Genomic DNA, 23681 nt, shown 5'->3' on the forward strand with positions numbered 1-23681 from the left:
TCCTGTTCTTCCCTATCTGCTCTTAGCTTAGCTAAGCTATCTGTCGAGCCTCCTGTTCCTCGAGTTGTCTTTTTTGTTTTAGAGTGTGTACCTTGAGTTGTCGTTTTTGTTTTAGAGCGGAAGCCTGGGTTAGCAACTCAGCCCTCTAAGTCAGCTTTCAGCCGCTGGCTTGCAGATGATGCTCTGGAAAATGTAGTGGATGGTGCTCTAGACCCTTTCCCTTCTACGATGACGGATGCACTGTCTTCAGGCCTGACCTCATCTTGGTGCTTCCTAGACTCCGCTGTACGCTTATGCCTCTCCCCCTTCTTAGGTTTCGACATTTTGTTGTTATCCTTCTTTCAGCGCTCCAGTAGTTTGTGTTGTTCCTGTTTCCTCTTGAAACAGAGTTTTCTTATTAATGTGAGGGCCGACGATCCACTCCACTGGTAAAATTACTTACTCGTGAGTAGTACGTCCGTTGATAAAGAAAAGCAATGTCCACAGCCACTCCAGTGCAAAGTAAAGATATCCAAATGGTTTATTTGCAGTCTCTCTTTACAGAAGTGGTCCTAAATCTACTTTCCTAAATATTCCTGTCACTACTACAAATACTACTACAAGTGGCTCCTACTAGCTACAAGTACTAATACAAGCTACAAGTACTACTACAAGGTAAGAAAACTATTTTCCCAGTCTCCAAAATCACAGCAGACTCGACATGAAAATTCTTTCATAATGTGAAAGCCGTAAATCCGCTTGCTGGCTTCTGGCTTCAGTCCATTGTTGAGTCCATCCTTTCGGTCCCATCGAAGATACAAAACTGCCGTTCTGAGAAACGCCCGCTTATATAGAGACCCAAATGTTCTAGAATGTTCGGTTATGACATCATACGGTGACATCACGAAGGTTCCATAACTTTCTATCATGACGTCATACTGTGGTTCTAGAATGTTCTATGTTCTAGAATGCTCTATTATGACAAATACGACGGTTCAATGACTTTATCTAAATCCAATCAATATTAAACATTCATATAATACAATACCTAAATATTACACTGACTAATTCTCACATTTGGTCCACCAGAAAGTCTGGACTATCCGTGGACTTTCAGATGTGAACACGGCCTCAGCGTCCGTCTGGAATCGCTTTCGGAGCAGACGCTCCTTGGCTACAACGGTGGTCAATCATTTTCACCATCAGCGGTGACTGGTCACTGGTCAGTTCAGGACCGCTCCCAACCGGACGTGGTCACTCGTCCGAACGGCTTGTCAAATGATGCTTGCCGGATGTTTCGTCTTCTAACTTGAGACCCGAAGCACGCAATAGGTTGAGTGGGGTGACTATTGAAAGGCGGAAAATTCACCTTTCCAACAATGTATTGGTGCCGCGACTTGCGATAAAATGTGGAATTTTTTTTTGCGTTTCATTCTTTACGAAATTAATGCCATAAAGTCCCAGCCCTAATATATAATATATATATTGCTTTTTTATAAATAATTATGTTCAATGTCAACTATATTGACAGAACGTCTTATTGAGGGGGCTTAGCTGGTTTTGTTTTCTTTGCTATTTCATAGCTTTTGGAAGGACTCGGATATGACAGTGGCTCAGGTGGTAGAGCAGTAGTCTGGTAATCTGAAGGTTCCCGGATCGATTCCCGCTCCTCCCGGGCAGCGTGTCGAAGTGTCCTTGAGCATGACTCATAACCCCTAACTAACTGGGGCATTTCAATGAAACATCAGGGATATCCTGACAAATTGTACCTTACCTGCACTATTCTTACCCTACCTACTTTCATACACTTCCAATAAAATTCATATGTCGGTTCTATGATCTTAGAGCGATGCTCTGTTGTTGTGAGCGACACATTGCTCTGTTGTATGTTAGAGCGACGGACTGCTCTGTTGTATGTTAGAGCGACGAACTGCTCTGTTGTATGTTAGAGCGACGAACTGCTCTGTTGTATGTTAGAGCGACGAACTGCTCTGTTGTATGTTAGAGCGACGGACTGCTCTGTTGTATGTTAGAGCGACGAACTGCTCTGTTGTATGTTAGAACTTTGTAAAGAAACTCAAAGTGTTAAGAGCGATGCACTGCTCTGTTGTATGTTAGAGCGATGCTCTGTTGTATGTTAGAACTTTGTAAAGAAACTCAAAGTGTTAAGAGCGATGTACTGCTCTGTTGTATGTTAGAGCGATGCTCTGTATGTTAGAACTTTGTAAAGAAACTCAAAGTACTAAGAGCGATACACTGCTCTGTTGTTAGATATTTTTTATTGAACAATGTTATCACACTTTTTTACTGTCCGTTCTATTTGATAATTTTTTGCCTATTTTAAACTGAATCAAACCGCACTTTTTTACTCTATCTAATCTATTCTATTTTATTATTTCTATTACTGAAGAACTGTGATTTGCCTTACCTTGCTACCTCTCTATCTCTTTATTTAAATGTTTTATTTTTTATGCTCGCTTATGCCTGTATGTTGTGAAGCACTTTGAACTGCAACCTCTGTATGAAAAGTGCTATACAAATAAAGTTATTATTATTATTATTATTATTATTATTATTACAACTGCTCCTGATGAGCAGGTCGGCACCTCGCTCGGTCGCTCTGCCGTCTGTGTGAACGTGTGAGTGAACGGGTAAAATGTGAGGAACAAACTCGACCTGGAGCGTGAGGGGGTTTGAACCTGCAGCGTGAGGGGGTTTGAACCTGCAGCGTGAGGGGGTTTGAACCTGCAGCGTGAGGGGGTTTGAACCTGCAGCGTGAGGGGGTTTGAACCTGGAGCATGAGGGGGTTTACTTTGAACCTGCAGCGTGAGGGGGTTTGAACCTGGAGCGTGAGGGGGTTTGAACCTGCAGCGTGAGGGGGTTTGAACCTGGAGCATGAGGGGGTTTGAACCTGCAGCGTGAGGGGGTTTGAACCTGCAGCGTGAGGTGGTTTGAACCTTGAGCGTGAGGGGGTTTGAACCTGCAGCGTGAGGGGGTTTGAACCTGGAGCATGAGGGGGTTTGAACCTGGAGCATGAGGGGGTTTGAACCTGCAGCGTGAGGGGGTTTGAACCTGCAGCGTGAGGTGGTTTGAACCTGGAGCATGAGGGGGTTTGAACCTGGAGCATGAGGGGGTTTGAACCTGCAGCGTGAGGGGGTTTGAACCTGCAGCGTGAGGTGGTTTGAACCTGCAGCGTGAGGGGGTTTGAACCTGCAGCGTGTGGGGGTTTGAACCTGGAGCGTGAGGGGGTTTGAACCTGCAGCGTGAGGTGGTTTGAACCTGCAGCGTGAGGGGGTTTGAACCTGCAGCGTGAGGGGGTTTGAACCTGCAGCGTGAGGGGGTTTGAACCTGGAGCGTGAGGGGGTTTGAACCTGGAGCATGAGGGGGTTTGAACCTGCAGCGTGAGGGGGTTTGAACCTGGAGCGTGAGGGGGTTTGAACCTGGAGCGTGAGGGGGTTTGAACCTGGAGCGTGAGGGGGTTTGAACCTGGAGCGTGAGGGCCAGGGGTTTGAACCTGCAGCGTTGGGGGGTTTGAACCTGCAGCGTGAGGGGGTTTGAAATTTAAAAAGAAAAACAGCTGCTGTGTTTCCCCTCTGGCTCTGGGTGTCTCTCCTGCGGCGGTGAGTGTGGGTTGAGCAAGGAGTCCTCAGGTTTACTGTGTGACTCAATACACATGACATAACACACACACACACACACACACCACGTGTATCCCATGAACAAAATGTTTTATTACAAGTTAATGCAGGCAACAGCTTGACAGCAAACCTCTCCCGAGCCAACGGGGGCCGCTGGCCTTGCGAGTGTTTGCAAATCTCATGATGTCATAGCAGCCGCGACCATAAAAATGGAGAAGTTCTTGAATCGGTTCTGAAATAACAACAGTCGGGGCCCAAGACACAGTGACAGCTGGCTGGCCGGCCGAACGGTTAAGAATAACGGCCCGGGACTTTATGCAGTTTGGCAGACGACTGTGCAGAGGCGAAGGGGGGGGAGTCTAATAGTAAAAATTTAAAAAGGGTCTAGAAGGAGAACGAGTGGCTATAACAGAAAATAAAGAGATAAGATGAGATAAGAGTTTGGAGATGCACAGTTTATGTAGTGGTTAACACTGTCGTCTCACAGCCTGAAGGTCCTGGGTTCGATTCCCGCTTGGGGACCAGGTTGCCGGGTTGCCAGGTACCTAGGTGGGGTATCTCCTGGGCCTTTCTGTGTAGAGTTTGCATGTTCTCTCCCCGTGCTCGCAAGGGTTTCCCCTTCAGAAGAAGAGATAAACCCAATAAAAAAACATGCAGAACAGGTCAAGCCCTGCCCTCTTTTCCAACGACAGCTGTGATCGTAGGATCAAGAAAAGAGGGCAGCGTTTTGCCATTGGTCAGTAGAGGAGATGAGACGCTGCGACTAGTCCTAGTCGTCCCTCAGGCCACAGCGGTGATTACAGAAGCAACAGAACACAGTTGATATCCCTGCAGAGCCAACTGGGCTGCTTCTGGAGACTCATTCAACACCTCAGGGGATTCTCGAAGGCTGCTACCAAAAGACCATTTAAAGCAATTAGCAAGGGAAGATCAAAGTTAAATGATAGAGAGAGAGAGAGAGAGAGAGACAAGGAGGAGGAGGGGGGCGGTGAGAGAGAGAGACTAGGAGGAGGGGGAGGAGAAGAGAGAGAGACAAGGAGGAGGGGGAGGAGAATAGAGAGAGACAAGGAGGAGGGGGAGGAGAGAGAGAGAGACAAGGAGGAGGGGGAGGAGAGAGAGAGAGAGAGAGGTTTAGTGTGTGAAATCTGGACCAATTTTGAGAATACACACCACAGAATCAGGACATTTGGGACCAAATGAGGACATGTTTGACGTCCTGGTTTAGTTTGACACGCTATTTTAATGCTGGGGTTAGTTAGGGTTAGTTACAGAATCCATGTACGTTTAAATTTTTTTTTTATCCACTTTTTTTCTCCCATTTTCTATATTTTCTCCCATCCCAATTTCGTATCATCCAATTCAACCCTCCCCTGTCACGGACGCTGTTTCTTGCCTCCCACAAGCCGGCTGCAATGTGGACTAAGTCATACATAGCACAAGTCCCCTCCGGTACTTGAGGTAACAGCAGTCGCATCTTTTCACCTGCGCAGCTCGATCTCTCAGTGGCGAGGAGTAACGCGTGGGAGGCTCACGCTGCCCCCGACACTTCCTGATTCTACTGCGCAGGCGCACCAACCGACCTGTAGGAGTCGCTGTCCACAACGCCCGATCCCCACCCATCAGTTTCCCACCCCCTAATACGGCCAATGTGTATTAGTACGGACGACCAGCTAAACTGAAAACAATGTGGAGAGCTGGGCTCGAACAGGCGAGCCCAGCGTCTCCGCATTCGTGGCGAGCGCCTTGCCCACTACGCCACCCAGGGTAGGTTCGCTGAGCACAGATGCTCTTTTTCAGGAACGCCCTGCTTCACATTCACACAGTTCCATTCACACCTGGGAGCTGCCCAGTACAACCACAGTTGACACCATTGGCCACTGAGCAACTCCACTGGAGCAGTTGATTCAAGCCATGTCACATAGTTCAAGTTTGAAATGATTCTTTCTGTTTTGCTCCTGAGAGTGCTAGATACTGTACTGGTAATATTATTTATTTGTGTTAACTTCTGAATAAAACAACTTATTAAACACAAGTACATCTTATTGAAATTTGTTTTGATATTTCATTACCAATTATCATAGCAAAACAGCTTTTTCAAACAGTCTGTAATGCATTTTGGAAACGGGAGATGGGCTCATGGTGTAATGGGCCACCTGGCCTGAGAAACATAAGGAGGAAAGAAAAAGTAAGGACTTACTTCTGGTCATTATTTGGGTAGAACACACATATTTTGAATGCCTTCGGCAGGTTTTTTTTTTTTTGAGCCATTTTAATCTAGATTAAATCCAGGATTGCAGATAGATTAATCTAGATTTAAAAAATTAATCTATGCCCACCTCTAATATATATATATATATATATATATATATATATATATTTGTGTGTGTTAAATCCCTCTTCCTCTGTGTATTCCAGGGCAGTGACCCTGCTAACAACAAGAGGGCTGTGTGTGTCATGGCTGTCCTACTATTCATCACCTTCAGCTTCGGACCCGTCAGGTAACATTCATCATCACATTTGCAAATTATATTAACCGCATCATGTCTGCCAAGTGTTCTCCAAATGCATTTGGTATCACTGTAAGTCACCAAATAGAATAGAATAGAATAGGGCGGCCGGGTAGCGCAGCGGACTAAGCGTCTGTCTACCACCACAGAGCCAGTGGGATCGAATCCGGCTGTGGTGCTTCCGGGTTGGCCGACCGTCCATACTAACACAATTGGCAGCGTTAGCGGGTGGGAAGCCGGCGTGCGTGGGTCCTGGTCGTTGTAAACAGCGACTCCTACAGTTCGGTCGGGGCGCCTGCACAGCAAGGGAAGGATCTGGGAGAGGTAGTGTGACCTTCCACACGTTACACTATATGAATTGAAAATGGGGGACCCTGATGGAAACAAGACAAACGTCTTTCTCAGGTCTGCATCCCCTTAACAATTGTATGTATTGAGCCGTACTGTATTGTACCCATTCTGCAATCTGTTGAATAAAGTTTTCATTCATTCATTCATTCACACTCCCCCAGTGAGAGTCCACGCTGCCAGGTGAAAAGAAGCGGTGGGCTGGCTACACATGTGTCGGAGGAAGCATGTAATAGTCTCCGCCCTCCCAGACCGACGGTAGGGGGTAGAGTGTGCAACGACCAGGAAGGGGATTGGGAATTGGCATAACGACTAACATTGGGATGGGAGAAAAACGAAAAAAGAAGGTGGAAAAAGATAATAATAAAAAATAAAAAAATAATAGAATCAAAGAGAAGCAGGCTATTCTCGGTCCTCGCTCCGCAATGGCGGAACGAACTTCCCACCACAGGCGAAACCCGCCCAATTTCCCACCACCGACTAAAAACACACTTCTTCAATCAATATTTGAAATGAAGATATAGTATAAAAAAGGATATACTGACCTTCGTACTGTCTTTTACTTGTATGCACTCTGCTACTAAGGAATCTTCCCACTATACTATGCTAATATGTCTATACTACTATGCACTCAAGACTGTAGCACTCAAGTTCAACACTGTTTGACTGACCCTTAGCTGAGTTGTAACCTTCCTGCTGACTTGTTGTACAGAACTTGTAAGTGGCTTTGGATAAAAGCATCAGCTAAATGTAAAACATTTAAATGTACAGTAACTTGTATTATAACTTCCTGTTTGACTGACATCTGATTGGTCTGTTTCTCACCGTAGCATCACTGACAGGAAGCTGCCTACAGGCCTACACGAAGGCGTGGTGTCGTACACAGGAAGGCGGCTGCTGGAGATGGAACAACAACAACGACAAGAAGAACAACAGCCGCTGCCTCACCTCCGAGTAGAAGACACCGTAGAGACGGAGGAGGACGGGGTGGAGGACAGGTGGAAGAGGGGAGAGGTGGAGAGGGACGCAAGTGATTCGTTCCAGTTTAGGTGGGTGACCAATCAGATGCCCCAAGACGAGGGTCACTTCCAGACAAAGCACTTTACAACTCATGCCTCACATTCACCCGTTCACTCACACATTCACACACCGACGGCGGAGGCAACCATGCGAGGTGCCGACCTGCTCATCGGGAGCAGTTAGGGGTTCAGTGTCTTGCTCAAGGACACTTTGATACACTGCCGGGAGGAGCCAGAATTTAACCAGGAACCTTCTGATTACGACCCGCTCTACCTGTCGCCCCCCCCCCCCCCCCATATATAATCTGTGATGCCATCAGACAGTGACCTCTAGGCAAAAGAGCCCCACTTGGAATTCCTTTTTGTTTACTTTTGGTCTGACATGTGAGTCGGAGTTTAGTAACTTATTATACTGTGAATTTCTCCAGACCTCTTGGTAGAGCCTGAGGTGTTGACGGCAGTAGCAACCCCTCCCCCCTATATGTTGACAAGAACAAAAACTGTAAACAAGTTAAAGTGTCCAGTTTAAAAAAAATAAAAAAAATAATTTAAAAGCATACATAATTTAATCCATTTCTATATATATTATATATATAATATATTTATTAAAAAAAAATCAAGAAGAGATTGTGTTAACATGGGGTTTGTCGTCCACCTCTTATTGCCACCTGCTCTCTGACCCTTAGGGAAGAACACGCATCACATGCAGTAACGCTCCCGCAGCAGGCTGCTCTGCTCATCTCTGCCCTATAGACCTGTTCGCCGACGACGTCATGACAAATATGCGCGCGCAGACCTGAGGCAGAAAGGAACGTAATCCTGGTCTGAACGGGGGGGCAGACTACAACATTATTTGCATTTGTTAGCCATGCTAGCGATCTAAACAATCAATCCATGTCAAAGCTAGATAATGTAAAAGGTGACAGACTCGCACTCACAGCCATGCTGATTTGGCTAAAGGACACCCAGCCGTTTTCATTTGAAACTACTTTTAGTCAGGGGAGTGCCATGGTTTCTCCATAGAGCCCCGTTGTACTTCTTTTGGCGCAGCAGCTCGCGCAGGTCCGGGGGCAACTTAGTCACGTGACTCAGTTGGTATTGCTGATTGGCTCGAACACGGTATGTTTGTAAACCGCGAACAGGTCTATAGAATCATGCTCCGTTTTCAAATCTAAACATGGCTCACTGTGATCTGTCCACACAGCCTCAGGCCTGGTTCATTGCTGTGAGGCGAGCCTATAACACGTCAACGTGTTACGAGAAGTACGTAAAGCGTTCCCCTGCTCTTGAATGAGGTTACGCCAGTTCACAGCGCTGGTTCATCTGCTTTGTTTCAGGCTGTTGGAGGTAAATTACTTAAAGAAATTTCAAGATTGTTCACACAATGCCCTGCAGTCTTAGACACACCCGGTGTGGGAGCATTGTCTTTTTTTAATGAAAGTTGACTAAGCGTACGCTGCTCATCTTCAGCGACAGGTTGTCAATCAAACGGAGGTAAACTGATTGTCGAGTTACAGTTCACAACTGAACGTGAGAAACGCTCTAGGTGTTCTGACGGGCTGTCAAGCGGGTAGCGGACAGGTGTAGATAAAGCCTTGTTGACATCTGAGAGCCTCCCGGCACAGCTGTAGTCTTCTACTATTCAACGCATAGTGTAGAGTACTTTGCCCAAAGGGCAACTCAGTGGTAGTTGATGAGGGTGCGGGAAGTGTTTCTGGCTCCCTTCCCGAGCCCAGGTTTGGTGCAGGGATTCGGGCAGGTGACCTTCCAGTAGAGATGATGGTTGTTTTTACAATGCAGTGCTGCAGGGTTTTTCATCCAATCTACACATTGTGGGCACTATACACTAGTACTAATTTATATATTTTATACGCCAGTTTAATGTTATATTTTCACTCTGGTTGGAGGCCAAACTTCTTCTCGTTGTTCTGTACTCAAGACATCTGTACAAAAAAAAAGAAATACTAATTATATTCTATTCTAAATAGCTTAATCTTCACTAAGGATGAATTGATCTTTATATTTAGGTAATAGGTAGGTATATATAAAAAATAAAAAAACATATGGCTAACATAATGGGCTGATACCGATGTCGCTCAGGCTCTACTTCTCATACAAAATAACAAAAACATCAAAGAGATACATACACACAAAACCACATGGCAGTGTGTATATATATATATATTGTCTTACTGCATGCCATAGGGGAGTAAACCTATTACCTAACATTAAATATGAACTGACTTGGCTTGCCAAATTCCAGTTGAAGATCACTACCTGGAATGTTGTTTAAAATAGGTGTGTCTGTGTGTGTTTTTTTCTTTTTCCCCAGGAACCTAAGTGATGTGTTCAGTGATATGAAGGACCTGGTTCTTCAGGACATCGATCGTTACTTCACCTCATCGGACTGCAGGCAGTTCAATCGCTCTGAGTCTCTCAGGTCAGTCACACTGATCTCTCTCTACCTGGAACCACTCAATCCTTGTTGCTTTTTCAGCACCTATTTCCAATGCGTGTTCCCGATTTCCTACTTTCCCCACATCATTTACCTTGTTTTGTGTCGTCTTGTGGACTCCGGAGGAACGGCTATGCTTTACACAAGAAAGAAATATGAGATTTTATTTTCTAGTTTAGTCACATTACATCATCATCATCTTCATAATGCATAGGCATGTTAAAGCTGCACTATGGAAGAGTGGCACCCTGTGGCCATTAGAGGTAACTACACCTGTGTTTTAAATATGGTGGATAAGAGAAAACGGTGACAAAAAAATTAAATGTCTTCAAGCAAGATGGTTGGTTTTACATTTGTACAAATTAGAAACATTTTCTTTACGGATTCCATGACACCGGTCGTGCCCGATTAAGCAAACTCAAATACCTGCATATAATCCTTTATACCTACTTATACACCTGCATATAACCGATATAACTCTGTATGATAGCATGTACAATAATGCTGTATGTAACTGAGGGGTACAATTCCCTGACTGTATTGTTAGATATGATATTTAATACCACTACCTCATGTACTTTAACTTCTGGCCACCCAGTACAAGATATAAGTATGATGAACACTTTCCCACCTGATGAAACGAATCCACACAAATGTACCAAATCGAAGGTTTAATACAGCAAAGGGTGTATACAACGATCACTTAATTACATTTATGATTTTAGAAATATGAAATATGCACTTTTATGGCAAATGAGTATTCGTAGGTAAATCAACATTGAATGTCCAATCTCTGGTTACGCAGGGAGTAAGTATACAACCTGGAATCTTTAGGAAACGATAGCGATGGTACTTAAATGATTATAGCTGGATACACTAAGGGGGGGGGGGGGTGTCCCGCTGGTTGTAAGACAGTAGGAGGGGGGGGTTAGAGAAGCCGCTGGCGGTATCCCATCTGGCCGACGGTGTCTTGGGAGAATCCAAAGTCTTGGACACGGTGCCCACAGAACCTCGGACCGCAGACGAATACAGCTGGACCCTCTGTGGACGGTAGCTGCCGGTCCACAACGGAAAGACGTGAGGCGACCTCACTGGTGTCGAGCGCCGTCTCACCTGGAGTCCTCTCCGGGGGGTAGTTCCAACACTCCGCAGTGTTGGCCTTTATCCATGGAATAATCAAAGCACACAAAGCATAATCCAAGCCGTGGAAGGCTCGCCGTCGTCCGGGTAGAGTAATCAAATATACAGGTCCAGTCGCTCTTGGCCCGGAGCTCCTCGGATGCAATCACCACTAGGGGTCTGACCAGCCTGGTTAAGCGTCAGGAACGATGGGGGTACTGATAACTTTAGAACTCTAACCGAACGATGCACCATACATAAATAGACTATTATTAGCTTAATAGAATACGTCCAACTCGACGGTATAGTGCCAAACTATGACTATTCAACTATTAATCTACACGATATCTCAATGCCTATTCTGGGGCCAAGTAGGCCTTACTACACCACACGTGCGTCGTGGGGAGGCTTTGTGTCTGTCACTCTGTTGGAGGGTAAAGAACTGGACTAAAAGAAAATTCTACTTTACTTGCGCCATATATATATGCGCTATGAACAAATAGTACCATTCGTATTTCGCCCGACATATTCCTGCGCGGAACCGGGGCTTGCCACGACATGTTAGGCGGCACGATTGAACTTGGACCTAGGGGTATGGCAACCTGGCGCCAGGTTCTCGTCCAATGGTAGAATGAAACTATTATGGGCTGTTTAGTAGACTAAAGGGATATTCAGTGCATATTGTACAAGGAATATACAGGGGATATCAAACGATATACAAATACAATTAAATATATATATATAAATAAATATACATATTCGGTTTAATCTGATCCTTCACAACAGCCGCCCCCTAATTAGTCCCACCTAATTAGCTAAGCAGAGACAGATTAACCGCACTGTCTACCACTCAAGGTCCGCTGTAAGGGTCAGTCAACTCACAATGTCATAGGGTCATGGTCATCATCGATAGTATCTGGGAGTCGGGGCAGTTCTATGAGCCTCGCCACGGGACGTGTGTAGGTGCGCCCTTGGACGAGTACTTCAGCTGCTCGGACCTTGCCATCGGCACCGGTGATCACTTTGCTTACGCGGCCAGCCGGCCACATAGCTCTGGGTAGTGACTGGTCAATAATCATGACAACTGTTCCTTCTGTCAAATTGTCTCTCTCTTTTACCCACTTCTGGCGGGTCTGTAGAGACGGTAGGTAGTGAAGTAGGAAGCTGCTCCAAAACTTGTCAGCTAGTACTTGGCTGTACCTCCACATTCTTCGGCCGTTCGCTTCTTCAGGCCTGTACATTGTCTGGGGTAGCGCGGGGTCCAGCCGCCCCATTAGGAGTGTGTTGGGGGTGACTGGGTCGACATCTGCTACATCACTGGAGACGTAACCGAGGGGCTTTGAGTTCAATACTCCCTCGATTTCCGTGAGGACTGTCATTAGGACTTCCTCCGCCACAGTCTGGGCTCCGAGTACGGCGTACAGGGCTGTCTTTATAGAACGTACTTCTCGTTCCCAGGTTCCACCGAAGTGGGGTGCGTTCGGGGGATTAAACTGGAAGTCAATCTGGGCTGGAGCGAGGTGGGTCTTAAGTTCTGGGCCCATAGCTTGGAAGCTCTCTCTCAGCTCTCTTTCTCCGCCTTTGAAGTTGGTCCCGTGATCAGACAACAATGTAGACTGTTTTCCTTTCCGTGATGTGAATCTCCGGAAGGCCATAAGGAATGAGTCTGTGCTCATGGTCGGAAGGAGCTCGATATGTATCGCTCTGGTGGTCATGCATTTGAATACAATACCCCACCGCTTCTCGGTGCCTCTTCCTCTCTTTATATACAACGGGCCAAAGCAGTCCATGCCTGTGGAGTGGAATGGCTTGTCGCCGATTCGGAGGCGACAGGGGGGTAAGTCAGCCATCCGTGGTATGCTGGGCTGCGCGCGCCACTTACGGCAGTCTAGACAGGTTCGCTGGAAGCGCCGTACTGCTTCTCTCCCTTGCAATATCCAATAACGACGTCTGATCTCCGCGAAGACTCTCTCTGCTCCTGCGTGGTGTACATCCTCGTCGTATTTCTTTATGATCAGCTCTGTGACCTTGTGTCGGCTGTTCAAGACGATCGGGTACTTAATGTCATCTGGTAGATCGGGGGCTCTCCGCAGGCGACCACCCACTCTAATGAGATTATGGGCGTCACTCTCTGGTGCCAGGTGAATCAGTCTGCTGTCTGATGGGACGGGGTTTCCTCCCTGTAGACAGTCTAGCTCATCGGGGAACGAGTCTCTCTGGGCTCGTTGTAGTAGAAGAAGTTCTGCTTCTTCGTAGTCAGCTGCTGACATGTCAGTGGTGGACTGAATCTCTGGGTGGTGCCGCAGGAATGTTCTTTGCTGCGCACTCTCTAGGGTAATGCAGTCATCTATGTTGGGGTCTGTGGAGGCGACAGTGCTCAGTCCACAGAACATAGGTTTCTTGTTCTCAGCCTCCTCGTTACTTGCTTCCCTCGGGGTGGGCGTAGGCCAATCTCCTTCCGGGAGCTTGAGGAATGCTGGTCCGTCACTGTAGATGTTGCGACGGGTTAGGTCATCCAGAGACATTCCCCGGGTGATGACGTCAGCTGGGTTGTGTTTGGTGTCCACATACCGCCAGCTTGCTTCTTCTGTTAATTCTTGAATCTCGGTGACTCTGACTCCCACGAAGACCTTGTATCTGCATGAATCAGACTTGATCCATGTGAGTACTGTCGTGGAATCTGACCACAAGATTGTTCTATGCACCGGAATGGTGAGTTCACGTTGGATTAACGTGGCTAGATGCGCTCCTGCGAGGGCTGCGCAGAGCTCTAGACGTGGGATAGATTGTTGCTTACGTGGGGCTATTCTTGAGCGGGCCAGGATGAAAGCAGTGTGTATCTTTCCTCCCATCTCTTGGGCACGCAAGTAGGCCACCGATCCGTAGGCTACTTCGGAGGCGTCGCTGAAGACGTGTAGCTCAATCTGGCATGTCTCTGGCCTCACTGTGGATTGGAAGTAGCTGCGGCGTATATTGACACCTGGGAGTGAGCGGAGTTCCGTCTCCCACTCTCTCCATGTTGAGGCAAGGTGTGCGGGTATTGGGTCGTCCCAGCCCTGGTCCTTGTCCCATAGTGCTCGTACAATCATCTTTGCCCTGGTGGTGTAAGGTAGAATACATCCCAACGGGTCATATTGTCTGGCGAGTGTTCTGTACACACTCCGTCTGGTGGTCGGTATCGCCGCCGACCTTCCTTGCTCTGGAGCCAAGGGTTTGTGTCTATAGTGGAGCGAGTCTGTTTTGAAGCGCCAGACTAGTCCTAGTGTCATTTCTTGGGCTTCTCCTGGGATTGTCGCCATCCAGGTCTCGCTGCTGGCAGCCTTGTCCGCGGAGGAGAGGCTGCGCAATACGTGCGGGTCGCTGCTGGCCCACTGCCTGAGATCAAAGCCGCCTTTGATTAGGGGGGCGCGTAACTTGATTAGGAGAGCCTCGGCTTCTTCTTGAGTCGAGACGCTTTGTAAACAGTTGTCCACGTAGAAACTGTTCTTCACACTGTGTTGGACCTCTTCATCTGCTGCTGGGTCCTCTGTGACGTGTTTCTGTAGTGCAAACAATACTGGGGGGTCACTGCTGGCCTGCTGCCGGAGATCAAAGCCGTCTTTGATCAGGGAGGCGCGGAGCAGCGCACGACGTCGCCAGTCAATTTTCTTCTCGACATGCTGCAGGAGTGTGGTGTCTCCTTCTGTCGCTCTGGAGTGGAGGCAGCTAGTGGCTGCGGTTCGGTTGAGAGATTTAGCGAGGGGGCCTTGTAGGGTCCACCCTAGGCAGGTCTCGACTGCTGCAGGACAGCCTCGGGGGCCTGTATGGACCCGGTCAATCGGGACTATGAGTTCTGCATGGTCGGAGCCTATCAGCAGGGTCGGGGTAGCGCCGTCTATGAGCGGGATAGGTAATTGGCGCAGGTGCACATATTTATCCATCAACTTGGTGACAGGGTAGGTGTACTGCGATAGTCCTATTTCTTGGCTGGTGAAAGCATTTGTGATCTTGTACCGTCGCTCTGGCTGCCCGTTGGCTGCGATGGTGAAGGAGACATTCTCGCCCTTTATCGTCTTTAAATCTCTTCTTATTGTCCGAATCGTCATTTCGTTCTTGCTCCCCCGTAGTCCCAACTGGGTCGCAGCGGAGGCGAGCAGAAGGGTCTTCTCTGACCCGTCATCAAGGACGGCGTAAGTGTCCATGACTTTATCTTGGTAGCTCAATGTCACACGGAATACCTTTAAGAGCACTTGGGCTCCGCTGCTGCTGGCGGGGTCAATGTACATGACACTTGCCTTGGTGCCGCTCCATGGTGCAGGTATAGGCCGTCTTCCGTTACTTTCGTGTAGTATATCTAGATGGGCTCCATCGCACCGGCTGCACCTTTTCTTTAGGCGGCATTCGGCTGCCATGTGGGGCCGCGCACATCGATAACAGCGCCGGTTGGACTTTATCCATTGACTCACTTCTTCTGCATTCATCTTTGTGAATAGGTCACATTGTGACAGCCAGTGTTCTTTCTCACAGTAGGGACACGCTATCTTCCACTTCTCTTTTCTCGAGGGGGTGCTGTGACTCTTACTGCTCGGTACTGACTCTGATTGGTGCATGACAGTCACCGATCTTCTTCCATCATTTATTCTCCTGGGTCCCTCTCTGGAGCTTGGCGTGCTCCGCCCGAAGGTGTCCAGTCGTAAGCTGCTGACCTCTCTCGCCAGGAAGTCGGCCAGATCAAGGAGGGATGGCTCGGGGCCGTCGGGATCCCGGTAATCCCTCTGCCGCCTAAAGCGCTCCTGTCTTGCGGGTGGCAGCTTCTCCAAAATCCTCTCGACGTTAGAGTTGGCGTATAGCTCATGCATGCCCTTCTCCCGTTGCGCTCCCAGCATCCCTACCAGGGACTGCACTTTGATTGACAGGTCGTCTAGTGAGCGATTGTCTGTGGCTGGGGGTAGGCGGTCAATATGCCTTATCTCCTGGATTACGTAATCCCATATACGTCCATATCTCTGATCCAGCGCTGCAAGGGCCGCTGTGTATGGAGTCGAAGAGGTAGCATAGGCTAGCGCTATATTGTGCGCTCGCGGTACTTTCAGGTGCTTCAGTAATATTGCATACTTGTGGCGTTCATCAGCGACATCCACCATCATTGTCTCTAAGCACATCCGGAGCTCCGTGTACTGTGCTCGACTCTCATAGGCGAAGTCTGGGAATGACGGTGTGGCATTGTATGACGCCGTGGATGGCTGATACATCGGCGAGCGTTGGGGGAGAGACCTCCTGGGCGAGTCCCCTCTTGCGCCTCGCTGTGGGCTGGTACTGGCAGGGTACCATGGCCCGCTGGTCCAGGTGCTGTTCCTCGGGGCTGGTCGTGCGTCGTGCTCACCCGTGAATAGAGTCGGGGGTCTGTAGCGCAGCGCCGCGGGGGTATAGCCTGGACTGTATGGGACCTCCTGGTCCGGTGGAGTACTGTGCTGTCGTCGGGCTTTGTTCTCCTCCTCTCCCTCTTCTTCCTCTATCAGATCTTCCAGATCCTGTAATCGTTTATTTAGCTTCTCCGCAGTGTATGCCGCTCCTTCCTTGTAGCTGGGTCTCGCTTGGACCGGTCTGTGAAGGGGGTCTGCGGGGGGTATAGGCTCGGTCTGTTGGTCAAGTTCAGTGTCGCTTGCTCGTTGTGGTGACGCTGCCCTTGACTGTTGTCTCGACGAGTTCCTTGAACCCCTAGCGGAGGGAGAGGGTGTTGTCCTTTTGATCAGCTGCTCTATTAGTTGCGCTTGTAGTCTGTCGCGCTCTGCGTCTCTTTGGGCGCCGGCAGCGGCACGCTGGGCGTCGGCCCGGTCTCTTGCCATATTCTCTTCTGTCTGGAAGCGTCTCATCTCCAGACGTGTGCGCTGTTCTTCGCTCCGTTGCTGTGCTTGGAGGTGTTCGCGCTCGCTAAGCATCTGCGCTTGGAGTCGGTCGCGTTCGGTAGAGGCTGTCAGGCTGACGAGGAACTCCTGTTGTAGTATCCTCTCCGCTTCGCTGGGGGAAGGCGGTTGTGGAGGTGAGCCGCTCCTGCGTGAGCCGCTCCTGGGGGTACTCGTTGGGGAGTCCTGGAGCTCTAGTTCCTCGGCGCTCTCCTCCTCTTCTTCCGTGCAGAGTTCTCTCTCTGTAGGGTTGTCTTCCTCCCGGGGCTGGTCGGGGACTACTTCTTGGGTAGTGGCGGGGGGTAAAGGCATGTCAATTCCCTCCTGGTCCCCACCGTGAGCTTGGTCAGTTACATTAGGACCTACTATGGCCTCTGTGGTCGGGGAAACCTGGTCGTTAAGGTCAGACATAATTTTACTTTCTACTTTTACCGCGTTTACCGTTTGTCGAAGGCTAGGTAGTTGACTGACAGTGTAAGCCTCTAAGTACTGAGGTGTCTGTCGTCTGCGCCGCGGGCGTTCTAGGTTAGGAGGATCGTTTCGTGGAGTGTTCATCATAGGCCATTTCGATATTAATAACACTATATTAATATTACACTAGTTACCCTCCGGCTCGAAGGACCAATTGTAACTGAGGGGTACAATTCCCTGACTGTATTGTTAGATATGATATTTAATACCACTACCTCATGTACTTTAACTTCTGGCCACCCAGTACAAGATATAAGTATGATGAACACTTTCCCACCTGATGAAACGAATCCACACAAATGTACCAAATCGAAGGTTTAATACAGCAAAGGGTGTATACAACGATCACTTAATTACATTTATGATTTGAAATATGAAATATGCACTTTTATGGCAAATGAGTATTCGTAGGTAAATCAACATTGAATGTCCAATCTCTGGTTACGCAGGGAGTAAGTATACAACCTGGAATCTTTAGGAAACGATAGCGATGGTACTTAAATGATTATAGCTGGATACACTAAGGGGGGGGGGGGGGTGTCCCGCTGGTTGTAAGACAGTAGGAGGGGGGGGTTAGAGAAGCCGCTGGCGGTATCCCATCTGGCCGACGGTGTCTTGGGAGAATCCAAAGTCTTGGACACGGTGCCCACAGAACCTCGGACCGCAGACGAATACAGCTGGACCCTCTGTGGACGGTAGCTGCCGGTCCACAACGGAAAGACGTGAGGCGACCTCACTGGTGTCGAGCGCCGTCTCACCTGGAGTCCTCTCCGGGGGGTAGTTCCAACACTCCGCAGTGTTGGCCTTTATCCATGGAATAATCAAAGCACACAAAGCATAATCCAAGCCGTGGAAGGCTCGCCGTCGTCCGGGTAGAGTAATCCAATATACAGGTCCAGTCGCTCTTGGCCCGGAGCTCCTCGGATGCAATCACCACTAGGGGTCTGACCAGCCTGGTTAAGCGTCCAGATAACGTCAGGAACGATGGGGGTACTGATAACTTTAGAACTCTAACCGAACGATGCACCATACATAAATAGACTATTATTAGCTTAATAGAATACGTCCAACTCGACGGTATAGTGCCAAACTATGACTATTCAACTATTAATCTACACGATATCTCAATGCCTATTCTGGGGCCAAGTAGGCCTTACTACACCACACGTGCGTCGTGGGGAGGCTTTGCGTCTGTCACTCTGTTGGAGGGTAAAGAACTGGACTAAAAGAAAATTCTACTTTACTTGCGCCATATATATATATGCGCTATGAACAAATAGTACCATTCGTATTTCGCCCGACATATTCCTGCGCGGAACCGGGGCTTGCCACGACATGTTAGTCGGCACGATTGAACTTGGACCTAGGGGTATGGCAACCTGGCGCCAGGTTCTCGTCCAATGGTAGAATGAAACTATTATGGGCTGTTTAGTAGACTAAAGGGATATTCAGTGCATATTGTACAAGGAATATACAGGGGATATCAAACGATATACAAATACAATTAAATATATATATATAAATAAATATACATATTCGGTTTAATCTGATCCTTCACAACACTGTATATACCGTGTATATACGTTTATATATATATATATGTATGTATATTTATTATTACCGTATATATATCTGTCTGTACATACCTGCGTATAATCCCTATTATATGTACATATTAATACTACAACTCTGTAATACTATTACTCAATAGTACTCATTTATATATATATATTTTTTATGATCCACTTTTTTCTCCCATTTTCTATATTTTCTCCCATCCCAATTTCGTATCATCCAATTCAACCCTCCCCTGTCACGGACGCTGTTTCTTGCCTCCCACAAGCCGGCTGCAATGTGGACTAAGTCATACATAACACAAGTCCCCTCCGGTACTTGAGGTAACAGCAGTCGCATCTTTTCACCTGCGCAGCTCGATCTCTCAGTGGCGAGGAGTAACGCGTGGGAGGCTCACGCTGCCCCCGACACTTCCTGATTCTACTGCGCAGGCGCACCAACCGACCTGTAGGAGTCGCTGTCCACAACGCCCGATCCCCACCCTTCAGTTTCCCTCCCCGTAATACGGCCAATGTGTATTACTGTGGACGACCAGCTAAACTGAAAGCAAATGTGGAGCGCTGGGCTCGAACTGACGAGCCCAGCGTCTCCAGCATTTCGTGGCGAGTGCCTTGCCCACTACGCCACGTAGCCGCCCACTCATTTATATATTTTATACCCCGTTTAATCACCTGTACATTGTATATTACTATTGCACTTTACTGTTACATTAGTACCGACTCTACAACCTTTGTTTTATTGTGGTGCTCTAATAATATTAAACGTGTACCATGACACTTTGAATCCGTTTATTTTCCCTGCTGTTCTCAGACACTTCACCAGTACCAATTGATACCAATTGACCTGTATCAAGCCCCGCCCTCTTTTCTTGCTCCTCCAATCACAACTGCAACAGCAAGAAACAGTTGTGATTGGAGGATGAAGAAACAAGCATTGGCAGTGGAATCAGTGCACCCCTAGTGGAAATGTTCTAAATGTAACAAGTTCTGAGTATTATACTTAAAATATGAGCCAATATAGAGCTGCATATTTTAATCCTCCTCTGTATTTTCTGTCTTTTTTCTTTATTTTTCCCCCTCTTCTTCTGAATATCTTTGAATGTGTTGTTGTCTTCCAGGCTGGCAGATGAGCTGAGGGGTTGGGTCCAGAGGCACCAGATAGACAGGAAGAAGTCTGGAGGGAAGCCAAAGATAGCCAAGAAGGCCAAAATAGCTCAGGTTGGGGGTTCCCTCTGGTGCTCTGCTTAATTCCCGTTGCCGTTTTGGTTTCATGATGACATGATAAAATATGTTGTCACATGAGATCCACCTATAATATCACATCATGAAACCCATTAAGTCCATCCATTTTAAATGCATTATCTTTGTTGTCTTTTTGGGAGGAGAATAATAATGCTCTCATTGTGATGTTTTTCCACGTTTTTTTCTTCCAACAGAAAGCACAGCTGAGGAAGACCAACGTTTCCAGATATCTTCCAATTCATCGCTCCATAGAAAGGTAAGCCAGTGAGTTCCCTCATATGAAAGGCGCCGATTTTCTCGATGGCTCTCTCTTGTGCACAAAGCTCTGCTTAAACTGGTTCCCTCGTACCTAAGTGTGCTTCTGTGCACAAAGCAATATAAGTATGCCCTTCGTTCTCAAGCTGCTCTAACACTGGAAGTTCCCCATATGAGAACTGAATTGGGAGAAAGGGCTTTTAAATATGCTGCTCCTTCATCTTGGAACAAGATACAGGAGGACCTAAAATTACCAGGACTGGTCACCCTCTGAGAATTCAAAGCCATTTTAAAATCCTACGAACTCAGTTCCCTCGGACAGTGCAACTGTATTTGATCATTTGCCTGTTTGATAACTTGCCTGAAATTGGAGCTTGCTGTAAATGTTTTATCTGTATTTTATTGTGATGTTCTTTATGTTGAAACTTTCTGCTGCCTTGCTTGGCCAGATCACTCTTGAAAAAGAGATTTTAATCTCAATGATGCTTATCTGGTTAAATAAAGGATTTGATTGATTGATTGAAAGGCGTGGTGGTGGCGGTGATTTCTGACTGCGCTGTGACCCTGTCTGTCTCTGTGTCCAGTCATCTGCAGGTGCTTCCTGGACCAGAGATCACCTACAATGACTTCCTGGACGCCATCGACCGGCGCGAGGACACGTTCTACGTAGTCTCCTTCAGACGGGTGAGGCGACGGTCACCGCCGAATTCCAGCTTTTCACTGGGAATGTTCACGTTGTGAGGCAAAGAGCAATAACTGTGGGAATGTTGGAAACTGAGAAACAATGTCTTCACAGTGTTCATCTCCGGTCGCACCACAGATGGTGCCGGTATTAAAGTAGACCGTTTTTAGTTCAAACTTGAGCGAGTTCACGCGCTAAAGCAGATGAGGAACGCGCTAAGGTTCAGATCAGGAACAGTGCTACTCCGATAAGGACCATATAGTCATTATGAAAAAGGTACTGGAGACACAACTCATCTTTAGAAAAATATTGAATGGGGTGCGAAAAAAAACACTTAACATTTCAACACAAACCCGTCTTCTTCAGGAATATGTTTTGTGTTGAAACAATAGTGAATTAGTTTGCACCCTATTAAATATTTTTCACTATATACTTTTGCACCAACAATACCTTTGACGTACACGAGAGATACAACTAGTAAGTAATTTCCCCCCCGCATCATCACTCGTGCAGTTATTGCCGTTAAAGTGCAGAACACCATTTCCACAAAAAGCTGTAGTTCAGAACATTTGGGACTGGATTACATTTGATTAATAATAATAATAATAATAATAACTTTATTTGTATAGCACTTTTCATACAGAGGTTGCAGTTCAAAGTGCTTCACAACAGCAAAAAATACAGGCATAAGCGAGCATAAAAAGATAGACAGGTAGAATCACAGTGTTTCACATTAGGATCTAGCATCCCAATAGGCTCTCCGCTTACAGTTTTCAGTAACACAAATAGTAAAAATAGTTTAAAATGATTCAGTTTAAAAATAGTCAAAAAATTATAAAATAGAACGGACATAAAAAATACAGGCATGAGCGAGCATAGCAAGATATGGCAAATCACAGTGTTTCACATTAGGATCTAGCATCCTAATAATAATAATAATGACTTGGATTTATATAGCGCTCTTCATGGCACCCAGAGCGCTTCACAGAGTCCATTATTCGTTCATACACAGTCATACCGGTGGTGGTAAGCTACAATTGCAGCCAGAGCTCTCTATTCAGTAATACTCCTGTAATTCATGAACAAATAATCACAGTGTTTCACATTTGGATCTAGCAAATAATAAGAATAAAATGATTCAGTTTAAAAATAGTCATAAATAATCAGTGTTTCACATTTGGATCTAGCAAATAATAAGAATAGTTTAAAATGATTCAGTTTAAAAATAGTCATCAGTAAGAAGTAAAAAGTGCAATAACCGACACATTTGATAGGCAGTGTAAAAGAGTAGGCAGGGTAAGAATAAATACAAGTTGTGTCAGGATATCCCTGATGTTTCCTCTTGCCACTAGGTGGTAGCAGATATCTATCTGAAATGCCTGAGCAAAGAGATAGGTTTTAAGCTGTCTTTTAAAGATGTCTAGCGAGTTGGCTTCCCTGATGTTTTGGGGTAGTTTGTTCCATAGTTTTGAGGCATAGTTGATAAAGGCTGCATTACCGATCCTCTTTTGACTGCTTCTGGGAGCCTCTAGTAGTCCAGCAGCTGATGATCGCAGTGTTCTTGCTGGTGTGTAATTTATTAGAGTGTTGGCGATGTAGCTAGGTCCCTGTCCATTTGTATGTAAGGAGAAGGACCTTAAAGTCAATTCTAAATGTTACAGGAAGCCAGTGTAAAGCGGCTAGGACTGGACTAATGTGCTCTCTCCTTTTGGTTCTAGTTAGCAGTCGGGCTGCAGAGTTTTGGATTAGCTGAAGCCTCTCTGTGGTTTTCTTAGGGAGACCTGTGAAAAGTGCATTACAGTAGTCTAACCGGCTAGATATGAATGCATGAATTAGCTTCTCAGCATCGTTCTGATTAATAAATGGTCGTACTTTTGCTATATTTCTGAGATGGAAGAACGATGTTTTCGTCACTTTGCTAATATGAGAATTGAAGTTCAGTTCTGAATCTATGATAACCCCAAGACTAGTGACCTCAGATTTGATCCAAGGGGTTAGTCCCCCCAGGTTCTTTATTAATGTTTCTTTTTTAGTTTTGGAGCCGATAATTAGAATTTCAGTTTTGTTCTCGTTTAGTTTCAGGAAGTTCTTACTCATCCATTTATTTATTGCCAGTAAGCAGTCTGTAATGGAGCTAATCGCTGTATCATTTGGTTCAGCAGATATGTACAGTTGTGTATCATCCGCATGATTGTCATGTTACAGTACCAGTACACGTACAACAAAATGCAGTTGGCTTCCAACCAGAGTGCAAGTAGCAGTAAAGTGAGACGTAGATAAATTAATGTATGTACAGTAACATACATAGTGTACAGTGTACAGAACTACAGATAGAATGTCGGACTGAATCTCCGTCCACTAACCACGTCACTGTCCTCTTCTCCTCTCTGTCCACTAACCACGCTGGGTCCTCACTGTCCTCTCCTCCTCTCTGTCCACTAACCACCACGCTGGGTCCTCACTGTCCTCTCCTCCTCTCTGTCCACTAACCACCACACTGGGTCCTCACT

General features: G+C 46.8%; 1 protein-coding gene across 2 annotated transcripts in view; it reads left to right on the forward strand.

Moving 5' to 3' along the window:
- Nucleotides 1–23681, forward strand: part of atf6b (activating transcription factor 6 beta) — a 102914-nt gene that overhangs the window by 74226 nt on the left and 5007 nt on the right. For both annotated transcript variants that reach the window (XM_084313232.1, XM_084313233.1), the window contains 6 exons: nt 6033–6115; nt 7303–7521; nt 9824–9931; nt 20111–20210; nt 20429–20490; nt 21074–21173. In XM_084313232.1, the coding sequence (XP_084169358.1) occupies nt 6033–6115; nt 7303–7521; nt 9824–9931; nt 20111–20210; nt 20429–20490; nt 21074–21173 (672 nt within the window). The remainder of the gene's footprint in view (nt 1–6032; nt 6116–7302; nt 7522–9823; nt 9932–20110; nt 20211–20428; nt 20491–21073; nt 21174–23681) is intronic.

The sequence above is a fragment of the Notolepis coatsorum genome (assembly GCF_963971535.1).
Source record: "Notolepis coatsorum genome assembly, chromosome: 4".
NCBI classification, from domain to species: domain Eukaryota; kingdom Metazoa; phylum Chordata; class Actinopteri; order Aulopiformes; family Paralepididae; genus Notolepis; species Notolepis coatsorum.